At 54.4% G+C, this 18,728-nt stretch overlaps 6 protein-coding genes across 6 annotated transcripts; 4 read left to right on the plus strand and 2 right to left on the minus strand.

Annotated features, from left to right (window-relative positions):
• Positions 1-132: 132 nt before the first annotated feature.
• HER10_EVM0013420 (uncharacterized protein) lies at positions 133-2,541 on the plus strand (the record flags this gene model as incomplete). The annotated part of the gene is made up of 4 exons (XM_035482779.1): positions 133-533; positions 753-1,058; positions 1,116-1,475; positions 1,581-2,541. The coding sequence occupies 4 exons, from the start codon at positions 133-135 to the stop codon at positions 2,539-2,541; spliced, it is 2,028 nt and encodes a 675-aa protein (XP_035337873.1).
• Positions 2,542-2,947: 406 nt separating this feature from the next.
• On the minus strand, positions 2,948-3,439 carry HER10_EVM0009592 (uncharacterized protein; the record flags this gene model as incomplete). The annotated part of the gene is made up of 2 exons (XM_035479077.1): positions 2,948-3,046; positions 3,179-3,439. The coding sequence occupies 2 exons, from the start codon at positions 3,437-3,439 to the stop codon at positions 2,948-2,950; spliced, it is 360 nt and encodes a 119-aa protein (XP_035337549.1).
• HER10_EVM0004559 (phospho-2-dehydro-3-deoxyheptonate aldolase) lies at positions 3,063-5,890 on the plus strand. The gene is made up of 2 exons (XM_035482960.1): positions 3,063-4,809; positions 4,867-5,890. Exons 1-2 carry the CDS (start codon positions 4,343-4,345, stop codon positions 5,828-5,830), a joined length of 1,431 nt encoding a protein of 476 aa, XP_035337135.1. The 5' UTR covers positions 3,063-4,342; the 3' UTR covers positions 5,831-5,890.
• Positions 5,891-6,465: 575 nt separating this feature from the next.
• Positions 6,466-8,479, plus strand: HER10_EVM0008359 (amidase). Its single transcript, XM_035477884.1, has 3 exons — positions 6,466-6,664; positions 6,722-8,108; positions 8,175-8,479. Exons 1-3 carry the CDS (start codon positions 6,624-6,626, stop codon positions 8,433-8,435), a joined length of 1,689 nt encoding a protein of 562 aa, XP_035337440.1. The 5' UTR covers positions 6,466-6,623; the 3' UTR covers positions 8,436-8,479.
• A 311-nt stretch (positions 8,480-8,790) lies between these two features.
• Positions 8,791-10,160, plus strand: HER10_EVM0012301 (methyltransferase). The gene is made up of 4 exons (XM_035481698.1): positions 8,791-8,944; positions 9,007-9,109; positions 9,197-9,337; positions 9,434-10,160. The coding sequence occupies exons 1-4, from the start codon at positions 8,909-8,911 to the stop codon at positions 9,997-9,999; spliced, it is 846 nt and encodes a 281-aa protein (XP_035337785.1). The 5' UTR covers positions 8,791-8,908; the 3' UTR covers positions 10,000-10,160.
• Positions 10,161-12,623: 2,463 nt separating this feature from the next.
• Positions 12,624-18,377, minus strand: HER10_EVM0004248 (ferric reductase like transmembrane component). The gene is made up of 5 exons (XM_035473900.1): positions 16,591-18,377; positions 16,280-16,534; positions 15,819-16,228; positions 14,948-15,766; positions 12,624-14,895 (listed from the first exon to the last, which is right to left on the minus strand). Exons 1-5 carry the CDS (start codon positions 16,701-16,703, stop codon positions 14,819-14,821), a joined length of 1,674 nt encoding a protein of 557 aa, XP_035337109.1. The 5' UTR covers positions 16,704-18,377; the 3' UTR covers positions 12,624-14,818.
• Between the last annotated feature and the right edge of the window lie 351 nt (positions 18,378-18,728).

Consider the following 18,728-nt stretch of genomic DNA (forward strand, 5'->3'; position numbering starts at 1 on the left):
GAGACTCTGAGCTTTGATACTCCATTTGGATTGTGGCGAAGATGATAATCTAGACTTTTTTGCTTCTTTTTTCTTTCGTTGTGATTGCTCATAAATCTTTATTTGCACTTTATAGAATCGACTGCGAAGAAGATGCGCTCACTGCGAGCCTTGACGGCGTCGCTGCTGGCTGTCCAATGCGCCGCAGCGGACGCCTTTGCGGCGGATGAGGTACAGAAACCCGTGGGTGTATCATCGCCATCATATCCGACATCGCAAGACGAAGCCGGACCTTCATCGCCGTTTACAGCATCGCCAAAAAGCAGTGACGATGCTGGTCTAGGCCCATCATCATGGTACGCAAGGCTGAACTACTCGTCGCCGGCGCCGCACCTGTTCGCTTCGGCGTACGGCCTGCTCCAGCAGTGGAGCAACACCGTGTTCCCCAACGGGCACACGATGGCGGCGGTGGAGGTACCCGCGTTTACGCTGTTTTATCACGGGCGGATGGATGAGGAGGATGTGCCAAGTCCGGAGTGGCTTGCTTTTGATATGTGAGTTTTATTTTTATTTTCTTCTATTTTCTTTTTTTAGCAGCACTTTCCCCCAAGTCCGTACGTGGAACTCTGATGGCGGTGGTGAATTTTGAGTGATGTGGAATGATGTACAGTTGTGTTCGCGTGATCATGATCGAAGCCCTCGTTGGATGAGATTGACCTACCTTTTCTTAACCTGGGCTCGGGCGAGCTAACACGGAAAACCCCCTATTCCAGAGAAATGGCCTACGGCATCATGGGCAGCACGCGCCAGAGCTTCATGCTCACGTACCAAACCACGCGGCCCGTGAAAGCGCTCTACTTTGACGGCGAGTCCGCGGCGCTGATGGGGCTGGGACAGCTTGACACCCAGATGTTGCATTTATACGGCAACGTCTCGGGGCCGCAGAGTGACGGAGGAAGTCCATGGCGCGGATTGGAGCCCGAGTACGAGAGGGCCATGGGGCTCTGCGACTGGTTGCTGGAGAAGGGACTACGGGGGCCCGGGTGGGGATTTGAGGGGGTTGTGAGGATGAATACGGGGTTCGAGATGATTTGGTGTGATTTTGGGGGCGGTGGGAGTTTGAGGTTGGTTGGGAGGGGAAATGTTACTGCGCCGCAGTTGAAGCAGGATGATGGAGAGGAGAAGACGACAGAGAGGGATGAGGTTGAGGGATCCGTGAAGGTTGGTGGGAGAGCCCATGGCGAAGAAGGGGTTCCTACGTCGGTGTATCCGCTCCCGCCGCAGCCTACACTAACAGACCGCCCCGTGAGCCCTTCCCGTCCGCCGATGCCGCCCAACTGGCGCGGGATCATGGGTCCCGCCGAGCGGGAGCCGTTCCTGCAAACGCAGGGTTGGGGGTGGTTCGCCTCCGCGACGTGGCACTACGGGTCCAATGGGCTCGGGCAGGGCAAAGGGGAGACGCGGGCGCGGGTGCTGGGGTGCGGGATCACGAGCTGGTACGCGGATCGGTTCTGGGGGACCATTGCGGAGGAGGAGCGGGCGCGGTTGAATCTCACTGCGGAAGGGTATTGGAGTGATAGGCAGAGTGTTGGCAACCGGAGTGAGGCGTTGGCGAAGCTTGGGAGGCGGAGGAGGATGCATCATTTGGAGAATGTGACGGCGGAGGCGGCGGCGGGGATGAGGTGGGAGACGGAGGTGATGTTGAGGGATGCGCTTGTGGGCGAGGGGGGGTGTAGCGGGATGGAGTGGGTGAGTTCCATGGGGGAGATTGTGCAGCGGACGGCTGGGCATTTGATGGTTATGGAGGAGGGTGCCAGGTTCGGCGGCGGCGATGGCGATGGCGGCGACTGGGGGAATGTGACGGCGGTGAGGGAGTGGTTGTACAAGTTGCGTGGGCAGAGCCACATGTTCCTCGTCTCGTTTCTGGAGTATCCGGGCGAGATTGACAGGCAAACGTGGGATGTCCGGGGCGCGCTATTTGCGGAGACGTATTCCCGGTGTCGGTATCGGTATACGAGGTTGATGGTTGATCTACCGCTGAGCGTGAGGGAGCGGGATCTGAGGGACGCGGTTGAGGAGGTCATGGGCGGAATCTGCGGGGTGTTGCTCGAGGTTGGGTTCGGTGTCGAGAGGGCTTGGTATGATCTCGAGCGAGGGGAGACGTCGGAGCTGAAGGCTGCGGGTGGAGAGTGGGCGGACGGGGTGAGGCGGCTCCGGGCGTGGGTTGGATGGGAAGAAGAGTTCATCCGGTGCCGGGAGGTGTGCGGGTGGGATGAGCGGTGCTATATCCCCATGTGGCCTTTGTTAAGGTCCATGTTTGGCGGCAGGAGACCTAGGCCGCCGCCGGAGGGTGGACCGGGCAACGGGACGGAGCCTGGATATGATCGGCCGCCGCCGCCGCCATATCGGGGTCGGGGACCTGGGTATGGAGGGAACCATACCGGGCCGCCTGGGCGTGGGATGCCGGGGCGGAGTCCGATATGGATGGGCGATGAGACGGATTTGTGGGAGCCGAAGTGCGTTCAGATGGAGGACATCATGCCCAGGACGAGGGGAGACTAGATTTTGCGTCATTGGGGAGTCAATGTGAATGCTGTTCATGGACCAGCTTTGTGTATCAATGTCAGTGACGGTAAGAAGTCGGCGTTCGTTGAAGGGTATAAGCTGTCAAGGGCGGAATCTGGTTCAAGTCGAATCACGCTGAGCACGCAGTTTTGGTAGAAACGAGTGACGTTCCATACTGTCCACTTTGGGAGAAAGGGCGTCCAATTCTATTTGAAGCTCGAGACTTTGGTCATCTGATCTAAAGAACATAAAAGTTAGCCTTGCCGTGGTAAGGAACTGTGCCGAAAAGCGGACAGAGACGAACCATTGAATAACATGTGTAATCCTGGGCCTCAACAAACATAACCTAAAACTTTTACTCCGAAGTCTATAACCATGCCAGCCGTCGATCATGCCAACCTATTCATGAGCGCAGGTACGCTTTCATCGCCTTAACCGCGTCTCCGTCGTTGGCCTTGAGCAGCTCCGTCGCCTTGGGCTTGGTGAGCTCCAATTCGTCAACCTATGTCCTTGTCAGCCTGTACTCCTTTGTCTCATTCCCAAAGTCCTGTGGATCTCTGTCTGCTCCCCTAATCTGATCTCCCATCTCTTGACCGTCTTCCATCGCGCGTATCAGGTGGGTAGGTTGACTAACCAGCAGGGCAACATCGGCGGCATCGACCTTAACGTTCTTCACCTCCTTCTTGGCAGCAGTGGCGCCACCGAGACCCTTGATCGCCTTCTGGGCGGCATCGACATCGACCTGGCCGCTTCCCGAATCATCGCCGCCGGCATCGAGGCTGGCGAGGGCGGACGCCGCCTTGCGGTCCTCGGCTGACTTTGCGGGCTGGACCTCCTCCTCAACATCGCCGGCCGTGGCACCCTCGACAACAGTGGGGGGCTGCTTCTCAGACATTGTGTGCGGCGGACGGAATCGGCGATTAGAAATTCGTTCGGTTTAGGTGCCTTTGGGTCAGGATTCGAGGGGCGGGACTATTATCGTGTGGTTGAAGAGCTGTGACGTTGTGTGGACAGTCGGACACCACGCGGCGGCGCAGAGACAGCTCTTTCCCGTTGGAATCGAATTTGTGGTGGGGCAGGTTTAGGTGGGGGCGGGGAGGGGGAGCTTCCTTATGGTACGTACCTTACCTTACCTCACCTTTCCGCAGCTGAGGGGAGGTGTGCGGCGTGTCGCTTACACCGATGGTGAGCGTTCGAGGTAGGTCGGTACGCCTCGGCATAGCGTTGCCCTGGAGGAGGACAATGTACAACTTTATTTTCTCAGGTTTAGCACCAGACGGCGACGCACACCACAAACTCGACACACAAACACGCAGGGTTTGACGGATGGTCTGGTTCCTGAATTTGCTTTGCTCTCTTCGGTTCCGTCCCTCTCGTTTCCATTGGCCAATTTCGAGCGAAGCAAGCACACCGTTGCAGGTGAACAGGCCCTTGCCCGTTATTAAGGATTTTTCTGCTCGCATTCATCCCACTCACCGGTCCAATTCACTTCCTAGTAAGGTAGGTACAGCGGAGTATCCAGATTCGATCACTTACTGTTCCATGCGCCTTTGAACCAGTCATCCAGTTTGCTGTTGACTCACCAAGGTACATATACCAAGACTCTTGCCCTATTGCCATGACTTCCAAGCTGAATCAATTTGAAAGCCATTGCTCATTCTTCTTCAAGTTGACTTACCTACTATTTCTCCAACTTCCCTCTACGTCAGTTTTGGCGACGAACCAGCCCGGCACCACTTGACTGTCCACAACTCCATCCTGAGTCACCAATACAGTCACCAACATAACACACCACACCATGTCTTCCTCCGCAGAATGGTCGCCTGACTCCTGGCGCTCAAAACCCATCAAGCAAGCTCCCGCCTACCCAGACGAAGCCGGCTTGAAAAAGTCCGTCAAAGAATTGGGACGGCTACCCCCCATTGTCCACCCAAAGGAAATTGTCGCACTCAAGCAGCACCTGCGTGATGTGGCACTCGGCGAGGCTTTCCTGCTCCAGGGCGGTGACTGCGCGGAGCTGTTCGACTACTGCGAGCCCAATGCAATCGAGTCAAAGATTAAGCTGCTGCTGCAGATGAGTCTGGTTCTCGTTTGGGGTGCCGACAAGCGCGTGGTGCGCATTGGCCGTATGGCTGGCCAGTATGCCAAGCCCAGATCGAGCCCTACAGAAATGGTTGACGGTGTGGAGATGCCTTCATTCCGCGGTGACATTCTCAACGGCTTCCACGTTGATGAGCGTGAAATTGACCCGCAGAGACTCGTGAAGTGAGTCATGCAATGAGACAAATCATGTGTCACCACCAGAGCTAACCAACACCAAAGGGCCTACCAGTATTCTTCGGCAACCCTCAACTACATCAGAGCATGCCTCTCATCAGGCATCGCCGATCTCCACAAGCCGCTGGACTGGGGTCTGGGCCATGTCCGGGACCCGGAGCTCAAGAGAAAGTACTCCGAGGCCGTTCTCTCCCTCACAGACATGCTCCGCTTCCTCCACACCATCGGCGCCGACCGGAGCGACAAGTTGGACACTGTCGACCTCTTCACTAGCCACGAGGGCCTCCTTCTCGAGTACGAGCAGCCGCTGACCCGCCTCCTGGAGACGCCCGTCCCGCGTCCCACAGCAAACGGCAACGGCCCCCGGAACGACAGCAGCAACGGCCCCACCGAGACCAAGAAGGAGTACTACGACACCTCGGCCCATTTCCTCTGGATCGGCGACCGCACCCGGCAGATCGACGGCGCCCACGTCGAGTTCTTCCGCGGCATCGCCAATCCGATCGGCATCAAAGTCGGACCCACCACGCCGGTGGACGACCTCCTCGCCCTGCTGCGCGCCCTCAACCCGGACAAGGAGCCCGGCAAGATCACCCTCATCACGCGGTACGGCGCCTCGAAAGTGCGCTCGCTGCTGCCGGCGCACATCCGCGCCGTCGAGGACAGCGAGTACCACCGCTGCGTGGTCTGGCAGTGCGACCCCATGCACGGCAACACGGTCTCGACGGGCGGCGGCATCAAGACGCGGCGCTTCCGCGACATCTTTGAGGAGCTGCAGGAGACGCTGCGCATCCACAAGGAGCAGAAGAGTTACCTCGGCGGCGTCCACCTCGAGCTCACTGGTGATGCCGTGACGGAGTGTCTGGGTGGTAGCGAGGGGCTGGACGAGGATGATTTGTCGACCAACTACACGAGTTTCTGCGACCCGAGACTGAATGAGAAGCAGGCGCTCGAGTTGGCGTTCTTGATTGCGGATCACTACAGGAACGAGAGAAGACCGGTTTTGTGAGGTGGTAGTCTTGGGGTTAGCAGAGGTACATTTAGCGGCGGCATTTGGGCATTCGGGAACAAAATTGATCATGAAAAGTTCTTCTTTCGCACCTGAGATGAATTCATCTTACATTCAACGTAGCTCATGCCACTAATGCCAGGCACGCGTGTCTCAGTGACATGACAGTCATGGCGTAAAACCCGGGGTAAGCCACCACTCGTTAATATACCCGCCATAGGACACATGGACCTCTCAATAACACGAACCCACGCCAGAGGAATTGATTTGATAATGAAACATGCAAGCGCAGCTGGCTCACCTTGGACCCGACATGCGGGGAGGCCCTGGTGTTGTTGGTTGTGGTCCACCGGCTCACCGACGCATTTACTTGCCCAGCAGGGAAGTTTCAGGCGGATATCAGCGGGCCAAAGATAAGGTGGCAGGCGAGGTACCTCTCCTCACCTCAAGGTGCCCTACCCTTAGCACGCTCCAGAGTCTGTACAGCGCGCCTTACGCCCTTTTACCCCAGCGGCCGATAAGGGGAGCGGGGCTTCCCCGCGACTCCGCCGGCTACCCGTGACCGAGCGTGTAAGTACCTCGACCCCAACGCCGGGCTCTTCTCTTTCTCTTCCTCTCCCTTGATAAGTCCCAAGCTCTCATCTTGCATCCATCATCTTACAACAAACCTTCACTTTCTTCTCACTCGACATTGCGGGTTTTCACAGAGTCAAGGACAACTTCACCCTTATCTCATAGTCATAGCAACGCCCAATTACCATATACCCAGGACTTAGTACCCTCCACATACAAGATGGTCTACCCATTCGACTATCTCCAACACCGTCGTGACTGGTTCGCCATCCCACCCGTGCCTAAACCCCCCGAGGTTCACTAACACCAAGAAAATAGCAACTTCAAGCAATCCGAACGCGCGGACAGAATCCGCCGCCTCACGGCCTACAAAGGTCCCTTTTCACAACAAGACCGCCAGATCCTAGACAAACCTATCGAGGAACTCGTCCAAGATGTCCACAAGACCGTCCTCCAGCCCATTGACATTCTCAAAACCTACGGTAAAGTAGCCCTCAAGGCCCACGAGCGCACAAACTGCCTCACCGAGGTCATGCTCGAGTCCGCCGAGAAGTGGGTGGCCGACGGCTCCGTCAACCTCAAGGGCCCGCTGGCCGGCATCCCCGTCAGCCTCAAAGACACAATCGTCGTCGGCGGCTACGACACCACCGTCGGCTTCAGCAGCTTCGTGGGCAACAAGACGGCCGCCGACGGGCCCGTCGTCCGCCTCCTCAAGGACGCCGGCGCCGTCCCCTACGTGAAGACGAACCTGCCCATCACCCTCCTCAGCTTCGAGTCCACAAACGACGTCTGGGGCCGCTGCACGAACCCACACAACAGCCGCTACTCACCCGGCGGCTCCACGGGCGGCGAGTCCGCCCTCCTCGCCATGGGCGGCCGCATCGGCATCGGCAGCGACGTCGCGGGCAGCGTGCGGGCGCCGGCACATTTCTCGGGGTGCTACAGCCTCCGCTGCTCCACAGGCCGGTGGCCGAAGCTGGGTTTCTGCACGAGCATGCCGGGCCAGGAGGGCGTGCCGTCCGTGTACAGCCCCATGACGAGGACGCTCGACGACCTGCGGTATTTCACGCGCGCCGTGGTGGGGATGAAGCCGTGGGAGTACGACTACAGCGTCCACCCGCTGGCGTGGCGTTCCGAGACGGAAAAGACGTGGCTGTCCGACAAGAAGAAGCTCCGCGTCGGCGTGATGCGCACCGACGGCGTCGTGGACCCCAGCCCGGCGTGCCGGCGCGCGCTGGAGATGGTGGAGAACGCGCTGCGCAAGCAGGGCCACGAGATCGTCGAGATCAGCCCGCCCTCCCCCTACGAGGGCCTCAAGATCGCCGCCCTGGCGTTGAACGCCGACGGGTGCCAGATGTTCAGCACCTTCTTCCGCACGGGGGAGTGGAACGACCCGGGCGCCGCGCAGATGAAGTTCCTGATGAACCTCGCCAGCCCCTTGCGGTATCTCTACTACCTCTGGGTGAAGTACGTCCGCCGCGACGACGTCTGGGCGGGTCTCGTCCGGGACTGGCGGCCGCAGTCGGCGTTTGAGAACTGGAAGCTCGTCGCGCGGCGGGAGGCGTACCGGAACCAGTGGTTCGAGTGGTGGAACAAGGCGGAGGTGGACTTTTTGATCACGCCGCCTAATGCTACGCCTGCTGTGCCGCATGATGGGATGAAGGACGCGTGTAGTAGCTGCGGGTACACGTTCCTTTTCAACCTGGTGAGTTTCTGTTCTTCTTCCATTGTCTTCTTTTGAGAAACTGTGAGTGGCTAATCAACTATCTAGCTCGACTACACCGCCGGTGTCCTCCCTGTGACACACGTCGACAAGGATCTGGACCAGCTCCCCGCGGACTTTAACATCAAGAAGCTCAATGGCGTGGCGTATGGTGCGTATAAGCTGTACGATGCCAAGGATATGCACGGCCTGCCCGTTGGCGTTCAGGTAGTAGGAAGGAGGTTGGAGGAGGAGAAGGTGCTGTCACTGATGCAGAGGGTTGAGGATGCTTTGGGCGATGAAAAGTACAAGCTGTTGGACATTGACTAATTTTGTGAGATCGGAGTCAATATGATGAGGCAGACAAATTATCGTAGCTAATGATTGTGTCAACTAAAGACAAAATTAACAAATCATTTACCTACGCCGGTTTCGCAACCGACGTATAATGTAGAACAGATCATTGGATAGAACCCAGTCATAAGCCCCCAAATTGGATTCCGGATATAGGTCCATGTCATGTTTGTGAGCTGCAATCTTGAACGTCGGATCCCCGTGCCGTGAAGGTTAGTCGGAGGAGGGAAGATGCGGGGGCAGTGTGCGGCCGTCGAGCAGGTCCGATCTCGGACGGTCGTCGCATCCTCCCAACTTCACTCATCCCACTTAAACTTCAGATTGCGTGTAAGTCGATAGAGACATCAAAAGTTATATAAACCTGCGTTATTCACTCTCGTAGATACCAAATCCGTCTCAGTCACACACGCTTCTGACGAGCTTATCAATACCAAAATTACAGATCGAACATGGCTGAACAAAAAGAGGATAAGTGGTCATCCGAGGTAAGCCTTATCAGTTCACAGCCATCCACAATGGAGCATCTGAGATTGACACAAACATCCAGGCCTACCAGCACTCCGCCTCCTTTGTCCCCAAGCTGGCGACGAAGGTGGTACAGTGGCTCGACGTGCAAAAGGACGATGTCATCCTCGACGTCGGCTGCGGTGGTGAGTCTCCTCCTGAACCCCCATACATCAGGCCACTCAATGATGTGAAAGCCGCTTCGTAGCAATAGCACACTAACGACCAGATAGATGGCGTCCTAGACGTCGAGTTCGGAAAGGTCCTCTCCCAAGGGAAAGGCTCCCTCCACGGCATCGATGCCTCCCCAGGCATGATTTCCGCCGCCAAAAAGGCCGTCTCGGCAGCAGGCCTCTCAAACTGCGAATTCGAAGGTACATCTCTACTTACTCTCTCCTCTCCTCTCTTCATCACACTACCCAGACATACTGGAGCAACCCGAACCTTGACTAACGCTTCCCCCTCTCCAGTCCTCGACGCAACAAAGATCACAACCTCCTCAACACCAACCCTCCACACCCCAACCTTCACAAAAGCCTTCTCAAACGCAGCCCTCCACTGGATCCTCCGGCCACCGGGCTCCCACATCCCCGTCTTCACCGCCATCCGCGACGCCCTCCTCCCAGGCGGCACCTTCGCCCTCGAAATGGGCGGGCTGGGCAACGTAGCCGAGATGCGCACCGCCATCGTCATGGCCGTCGCGCGGCGCGTGGGCATGGAGAAGGCCGTCGCCGTAGACCCCTGGTTCTTCCCCGATGAAGAGTGGTTGAAGACGGTGCTCGAGAAGGAGGTCGGCGGGTGGGAGGTGTTGAAAGTCGAGAGGGAGTGGAGGCCGACGACGGCTGATAAGGGCGGCGTGGAAGGGTGGGTGAGGTTGATGGGCAAGGAGCTGTTGGATGCGGTGCCAGAGGAAGGCGGACAGAGGGAGGAGACTGTGAGGGAGATTGTGGAGGTGTTGAGACATGTTTGTAAGATTCCGGGAGATGGGGAGATGATTAGCTATGTGAGGTTGAGGTGTCTTGCGAGGAAGCTTTAGATAAGAGGCTGGATGGAGGGCATAACCTAACGTCTCTAGCGAGGGGATGAGTCTAGCGAGTATCTACAACTCATAAGATGGCTGCTTCCAATCGTTCCCAAACCTATAAAAGGCAGTCAATTCACTTGAAAGAGAGACGAGAACGACAGAAACAGATGGACCACTTGCAGTGGTTGCAAGTAGAGGGGTATTCTACGGGAGGCATTATCGATGGTGAGACACCACAAAGGCTCAACCTCGAACGTCTCATTCAACCACTAAAGCTGCTTAGAGCCGCTTATCGTCTCGTTCGCTTTGCCACGCTTTGGCTCGAAGGTATTCGTTACTGAAAACCACGACTATAACGGGGGATACTTATCAAAGCTACTTAATGACGCTTATTACCTTGTTTACTTCACTTTGCTTTGACTCGAATGCAACCGTTACTGACAACCACGACTTTAACGAGGGGTGCTTACCAATGCTACTCAAGGACACTTATCACCTTGTTCACTTCACTCTACTTTCGCTCGAACGTGCTACCTAGATTCGGAAACCTTGCCGGCCGTGATAACTATAGCGCAGTCCGTCAGGTTACTAACTAAGGTAACGGCCTCTTCTTCTTACAACAAGTTCGTCTCCTCGCCCTCTTATGTATAGAAAACGCAATGTAATTCCTTGGCTATAGGCGTATTTTGGGGACACGGTTTCATACGTCCACAGCGACGGAAGTCGTCAAAGGTAACTAGTCAGTATTAAAGTGTTCGTTACGAATAATCGCGACATAGTAAGAGCCGCTTAGTAAAGAACTTTTATAGTCTTATTTGCGTCACCTCGCTTCGGCTCGAACGTATTCGTCACGAACATTTACGAACTAAGTAAGGGTACGTAGCATGGGCGTTCGATTGATGCTTGTACCTTTATCGATAGTGCCAAGGCTGCCTCGGTGCCTGTCGGTTCGGATTTAGACCTCCGATAGGAGCCGGTGGCTGAGCTACCACGAGCCCATCGCGGTTGTACTTCGTTACTCCGATGTGTTCTGCTTCTTTCGACTCGAACTTACCGAACCCAGGCACGTTTAAATAGAGCTCTCTACTGCAAGTGTTCGCTCTAGTCCCCTTGATAGAGATATGTTACTAATTACTAGAAGTAGGCTCATATCAATCTCAATCAGGAGTTCTAGTCCGGCCTTACCACCGGATGGTTCTGGGCATTGATATCGCTCGCCTTGGATGACTTCCTTCCGCTTACGACTGACTGTGTTCGGCCCTTATATAAGGTATCTTACCTCTTAACTTCAACCAATTCAAGGGCAGAGTGCAAAACCCTCTTCACCAACTCCGTTCTCTATCCCGCACATCGAAGGCACGAATATGTGCGAGGCCAAGACGAACGATGCAGCGATAAAAGAGAGACAAAGACCTGAGAGACAAAGACCTGAGAGACAAAGACCTGTGCATACTCTATGTTATCCACTTTCCCCATTCACAGGAAGTTCATCGCCATCCGCTGCTTCCGCTGTTCCCGTTTTGGAAGTTCAGCATGACTAACATGGGCCTCTCCATCACCGCCTCTTTGGGCACTCTCGAGGACACTTAGCACTCATCCCATCGATATTCCTTATTCTTATTTTCCCTAATTGCAGAGTCCGTTTAGGGAATCGGAACGGTGTTTTTAACCTCAGGGAATTCGCATGATTCTTTCCTGACTTATGCGTTAAAATAAATTACAAAGGTTAGAGTCTGGCTTTAACGGTAGGACATCGCGGAAGGGAAACCTCCACGCCGCTTTCTCGAGAACGTGATGATTTGATCCATCGATGGCCTTAGTCTTTTTTCCCAAATGACGGCCTTTATGAGGTGGCAGGATACTTTGAGAGCAGCCGCATTACGCTTCTCCGACTTTATACTCTGAAGGCATTCAGAAACGTATGGGTCTAATGTTGAGGGCAAAGGGCATCAGGGAGAAGACCCTTCATGAAGAGTCTTCAGCAACCAATCTGTTAATCACCTTTTTCTTCATTTCCTCAATGGATACTTTTTAAAGAAGACGAAACCCTAGATTCAAGCCGTATTGTTGCCGTTAATCCTTATACATAATGCAATCGGCACGCCAGATTTACGAAACAAGAAGCCTTGTTAAACCCTATGGAACATCAGACCTGACGATTTCATCTCAGTACCATCTCTATATGTTAAATTCTTGTGTTCAGGAGTCAAAGTGATCTATACGACCTAGACTATGGAGTTCATTGCCAGGGTTCAATAAGTCAACCGAAAGCACTTCCTTTAAACAAGGACATAGCGCGTCAAGACAAATGTTCTTCCATGCCCTCAAAGGATATCTACCATATTCCAGAAGGTATCTTATTCTTTTGGAATGACCTTGGCTTCGTATCAATCCCCTGATGGTCGTTCGGATGTGGGTGTCACCACCTCTATACCCACTGAGTTGCAAACGCAACCCCCATTGAATCAATAGAATCTACTATAGTCACAGCCAGGAGACTTAAGCTCCTCACTCCCGAAGCATCGTCCGTACGTAACACGTGACTCCCGTTTCCCGCAAAAGCAAAAGAAAATGGCGTTCTATTTCCTCCACTAGAATTGAACAAGAGCTCTCATCTCATCATCGGCCAAGTTTACCCTCTCACCGACGCAGACCAGACCACCCGAGAAGAACAGTAAAAATGGCTAAAAATATCCAACCAACGCAACCACATAAGCCTGTTTCGAAGAAATTCCCACGACGTTGGGACGAACCTTTCCCGCCCCATTAACTGCACTGAAAATTTTACGATTTCCCGCACGGCTACATGATCTAAATACATCCATCCCAAGAAAAGGGAATGAGTCTCCTCGAAAGCACGAGCACCAGCACGAGCCCCAGCTACTTTGTGCCGATGGGATGACAGAAACTGCCCGTACTCTCAAAAAAGCGAACTTCGGAATGTCGTCACCACGAGCCGTTCTCCCCAAAGAGGCAACTGCTGACCATACGCAATAGACCTGCCGAAAAGGAAATAAGATCCAAAAAAGATCTTGGGACATACGGACTTTGAGAGGAACGGGCAAAAGACACAGCTGGCGTAGAACGCGGAACCCGTCCGAACTCCACCTAAACCCGGACACCATCCGTATAACCATCACTGCCACCCGGTCCTTCCGTCCGTCCGTCCGCTCGCCCCACCGTATCCTCCCGAACGACTCGCGGCAGCAATAGTTCTAATCCTATCCATCTCATCTTCCGCTGCCAACCTCGCCCGCCTCAACTCACAGCTAGGTCTCTGCACCCAAACCTCCACGCAACTCATTCGATTAGTCCACTTCCTCTCGGTGGTGGCCCCATCAGCCCATGACTAGGCGCCAGTCAAGAACACACGTCAACGTCAACCCAAAGTGTGCCGTCACATCCTATCTCAACCCGTCATAGCCGCTGTCCCCAGATTTCCCAAACCTTCTCATGAGCCCCCTATTCCCGCTATACCAGGAGGTCACTACAACACAAGTGACCTCAAGGGGGACATGAAATATGACCAAAGGCGACGAAAGCAGCCCAAGTACAATCGAATTTCACTCATATCCATCCCAAGATTAGGACAGCAGCCCAATCATTCGAACCTCTTGCGATATCACACCACCATCATACGAAGGTACTTACACAGCAAAGTACACACTATCACCGATAACAAGTCGGACTTTCCATCAGGTAGCCAGTCGTCCAGTCCCACAACAAAGCCACGCAACCACTCACCAGCAGTCCAAAGGGAGAAAAAAAAAAACTCAAAACATCAACGGTTTGAAATGCAACCACAACCGTCCACACCAAGCCCTGCACGTACCACACCTACCACATCACAGGAAAAGGTAAGCTGCCGTCCCTCCGTCCCTCCCAAGCTTCTCTCCCCCTAGATCGAGTCCCCTACCCTTTACCCATCTCCACTCGATCATCAGAGAGGGCAACCCAAGTTCTCACTTGATCACATAGACCACCATCAGGCTCATGCATCAACACACGATTCAACGAGCGCCCTTAGCCAAGCTGAAAGCCGTCGAGTCCAGACTCTCTCCTACCCACTCAACGCCAGAAAGACGGCGAACGGCGTACGGCTTAGCCGGCACCGTGAACGCTGAGGCGAGTCGTGGACCGGACGCACTCCGGTGGGAAGCTTCGCAGGAATGAAATCCCTCCGTCCCAGCTCTTCCCTGCTACTTAATGCTCTCCATATCCTCGTTCCCTTGCGAGCATGACCCCTGCCACGTTGACACCATCAGTAATCGCACCTTTTTCTTGCCAACGGCGTTCACGTCATCTCATGACAGCGGTTCGCACCAGTCAGTGGTAGTGGCTGTGCAAGATCGAATGAAATCGTTATCACTTATCCTATCTACCATCCCTAGGCCACATGAACACCTTTTCCCTTATAGATCATGATAAAACAGTTTGAAACCTGGAAAATAGAACAAGTTGCCATAGCTGAAAAAATGTGATATATGGACTTTGTATATATATGAGAGAACATTGACCGCCTGCCAACCCCGCCCATCATAAGAAATAATAAGGTGAGGGCGCGGATGGCGGCAAAAAGTAATGAGATGATGCACATCGCTGAAGGGGTTTCTTAATGCATTCCAGACAACGCCTTTCCGCTTGCCGTTATTCAGCCAGCTCTCCTCTCGGAGCACTGCTTCCCGCGGTCCCACTGCTGAGAAGCTTCTGGTAGCTGTAGATGTCGTCGTCTCCTGGTATGAGACTCTCCTCCACGTACAGAACTCTAGGCTTTCGCCAAGGCTCCTCGTTTTTTGACTTTTACTTTTCATTATCTCAGCCATCCCCACGCTTAGAAGTGCTCCTTCCAGAATCGGAAGTTGACTTCGCGGACGTCGGCATCCTTGCAAGCCTGCTTGATATCGCGAGCTACATGATTCATTAGCAAGAGTAATGAGAGAGATGAGAATATGATGCTTACCAGCTACTGAGGGACCGCAAAAGTAGACACCGACAGTCGTGCGCATGCTACCTTCCAAGCCGTTGAGGTATGTTCTGTCCAGAATACCATCACGCATGGTTGTGAAAAGCTTGGAGAAGTTGGGTCGACCGAAGTTCGTACGGGACTTGAGCTCAGTCAGAGGGTCGTGGTCTGATCCAACCGAGTTGAGCACAATGTTCTGGGTGGTATCCATGTCCAGCTTCTGAGTAAGATAGGTGTGAATCTTCAGGAACTCAACACCAGAGCTGCCAGGAACGCGAGCTGCCTCGTTGGACTGCTCTTCAAGTGACGACAGTAGGGTCTGGAACCACTCGAAAGAGCCAGTATCCTTACAGACCCAGATGAACTCAACACGGCGAAGACGGGTTGGCGGGTTCGGGCTGTTGCGCAAATGCCAGATGTTCTTGAGAATGGAGGCCCAGGGAGTAACGCCAATACCAGTACCGATGAGCACAGCGATTTCGTTCTCGAAAACGTCTTCGGCGGGAGCACCGTACGGGCCATCAATGCGGAGATCAGGCATCTGCTGGCCGTTCTGAAGAGCAACCTCGTACATTCCCATGGGATCAACACCATCGTAAAGCTTTGCCTGGGCGGAACCAGCACCAACAGCGTCACCAAGAGCCCGAGTGAAGTCACCGACCTGGCGAACGTGAACCGAGACATAAGGATCGAACGGGCAAGAGGTAATGGTGAAGGGGTGCCATTGGTAGTTCGAAAGAGAAGGCACTTGGAGGAAGAGCCACTGGCCAGCCTTGTACTTGAACGAGGGCTTGTTGAACTGCAGCTCAACAACGTCTGAAACTCAGTTAGCATCACGAGGAGAATAAGTGACACAGCAGAGACTAACCGTATGGGTGGCGAACAACACGAGTGATCTTGGTGCGGCGGCGAGCGCGGACCTCACGGTAGGTACGCTCCATGAGGTAGAAGGCTCCAGTCCAGAGCTCCCATCTCCAGCCGAGGTATCCGATGCAGTGGTCCCAGTAATCCTTTCCGGCAAATGGAGAGTACGGCAAGGCGGTATCGCGCACGAAGCATCCAGTGGTGTGGGTGTACAGTCCCAAGAAAAAGGGAATGAAGAGGTGGTGAGTGTACCAGAACGTCTCGAATGACTGCTGGCGAATACGAGCGTGCGCAGTGGTGTACATCAGAAGCATGCACAGCAGCATGACATGGCCGGTAACACCACCTGCCTGGGCGTAGTGAATCTGGATAGCCGTGACGGGACGAATCTGTGTTCTCTCAACGTTGAAGAAGCTGCGCACAAGTTAGTAAGTGGGTATTGTGCCGCATTCGTCCAGAACCTACTTGATGTAATGAGCAGAGGTGTGCAAGATGGTGAATCCAAGCATGGAGTACGCCAGTTGCCTGTGCAACCAGAGGTTCTCGTCGAGAGGGAGGAAGCGAAGCTTAGGTCGGATCCATCGCATAACCGTTCGGCAGACCGGGAGTAGGATAAGCATTCCATCGACACTAAGAACCAAACCAGCACCTCTCGAAATCCAGACCGAGTACTGCAAAGTGTTCAGACCAGCCAGCCTCGCGTCCATTGCCTGCTTCCACCTAGAAAAAGTTAGAGTTGGGTCGTAAACAAACACGTTGTGCGAATGGAGGCTTACCATCCATAGGCGAAAATGCCAAAGTGAAAGGTCCAGAAGAGGAAGTGGAAAGCCAACTTCTGAGCAGTAAACTGCTTCTTGACGAGAACCCCGAAGGTCAGGTCGCCCGCCATTTTGATTCGATTTCGGCTGCCCTCCTATTCGTAGCTGTATTAGGGTGTCGACCTGCGACAGTACCGACGAGTTGGCGGTTGGGGTCGGGCCTTGGGTGTATCGGTAGCGGCTCGTGTGGGCGTCGGGCGATGGTGAAGCAAATAATCCCAGCAATTCCAATAACCACGTTCGTGTCGATGCCAAAGTCTGTTGTTTCCAATCTCTTTACGTCTCAGTCCCCGTATTAAAAACGTCTCTTATAATACCTAAAGTGGTGCAGTCGACGAGCAAAAGAAGCGAAGATAAAAGACTCCAGCCAAGCAAAGTTGGAAAGGTAAAAGAATGATCTGAGCCAGCAGCGAAGGAAAGGAAGGAATCTCGTTGGTCGCAAGGGCTCGGGAATTGACTCTTGACTCTTCGACCTAGGCGAGACTCAACGAAGAAGAAGAAGAGAGAAATGAGGGTGAAGGAGAAGAGGTGGAGGAAGACAAGACGAAGCTTTCGGCGGGTGGGGGGAAAGTCATAAAGAGATGAGGCGAGTCGGGACGGCAGTCGAAGTTCGAGCGATGGCGTCTGTGGACTTGGCACCGCGTGAGGTTCGACTGACCGGGGTTGCACAGGGCGGGAATCGGTTCTTTGGCAAGAAGAAATGCCCGGGATGAACGGGGGAGCCTGGTGCTGTCGGATGGATAGACTTGGATCCGGCGACGAAAAGTGGTGGAGGGGGCTTGACGATGGTGCGGTTTGGTGCAGGATTGGATGGAGGGGTGGGTGATGATGTCGGGACTAATCTTTCGGATGTCAGGTGTCCATGAAACCTCGTCAATAGCCGTTGAACAGGGTGCCAGTGTTAGTGTTCGTCCCGCGCAATGATGTGAATTGTGAAAAAAAAAAAAGTGCGATTTGGTGGCGGGGGGGCGAACTGTCGACTGTCGAGGACGGGACAAGGGGTTTGACGATGGTGGACTGGACGATTCGGTAGATCAGACGTTGGAGGGGTTTCGCAGTTGGAGGGAGCTGTATCAGTCCGATCCGAGAGGCGAGACTGATCAGACGGCAGGGCCAGGTGCGACAGGTGGTGGGCGGAGTTGAGACGACTTCTGTTAGAGGCGCTTTGACGAGGGGGCCCCGAGGCTATTCTGACGTTTCGGTTGCAACAGGGGAGGGGCCGTTTTTCCCTTCTCTTGCGCTTTTGTGCGCAGCGTTGCCTGTGTTGTTCCCCTTTGACAATGCGGCTCGAATGCAAGATGTGGATATGCGCTATTACGCTATGCTACACAGTGAATGCGATGAACAAGGGTCGTTTCTTCTGATCGGTACAGGTTGGCGTCTGTTAAACAACAGTTGGGTATGGCGGTTGCGCTTAGCTTTGTCTCGTTGGAAAGTTTGTTGGAACCAACGACATTCAGACCGAAAATGGCAATAGGTTACCAGACTGCTGGGAGGAGGATGGAATGTGGATGGATCATGGAGGGAATGGGAAAACAGAGGGAAGAAAGGAAAAACAACCAAACGAGGATGACGAGTCGAGGTCCTCATATCCGCATGCAATCCCCCCCCAATTCTCCATGCTGGATGGCCTGTCGTCTGGTTCTCCGCTGATGGGCCATTCGGATAGCATGGCATGGCATGGCACGGCAAGGTACCTTTAGCTACCTACCTGGCCAGCTGTACGACTACGGAGCAACATGCACGAATGATGATTTGCGGTCGGCAGGTCGTTGTCCAATTCCTCTCAGCGACGTTGTGTCGGGCACCACAGAAACTCAGATTGACGGTCAAATTGGCCACCACCTGCCTCCTTCTTGCCGCCCGCCTAGAGGAACGGATCTCAAAGTGGACAGATGGGAAGGTGACGGGAGACGCAACGGCGGTCGGTGGTTGGCTGATTTTAATTTTGGAACACGGACGCCAGACCCGTTTCGGCCGGGCCCATGTTGCTGGGCGCTTAACGGTGCTGAGGGAAGTCGCCGACCACCAGGTGAGGCGACCACCGCTCCTTCCTCCGTACACCACACCTCACGGGAGAGCTGCGGTGGCTGGAT

This window comes from Colletotrichum scovillei, assembly GCF_011075155.1.
Source record: "Colletotrichum scovillei strain TJNH1 chromosome Unknown Contig00002, whole genome shotgun sequence".
NCBI classification, from domain to species: domain Eukaryota; kingdom Fungi; phylum Ascomycota; class Sordariomycetes; order Glomerellales; family Glomerellaceae; genus Colletotrichum; species Colletotrichum scovillei.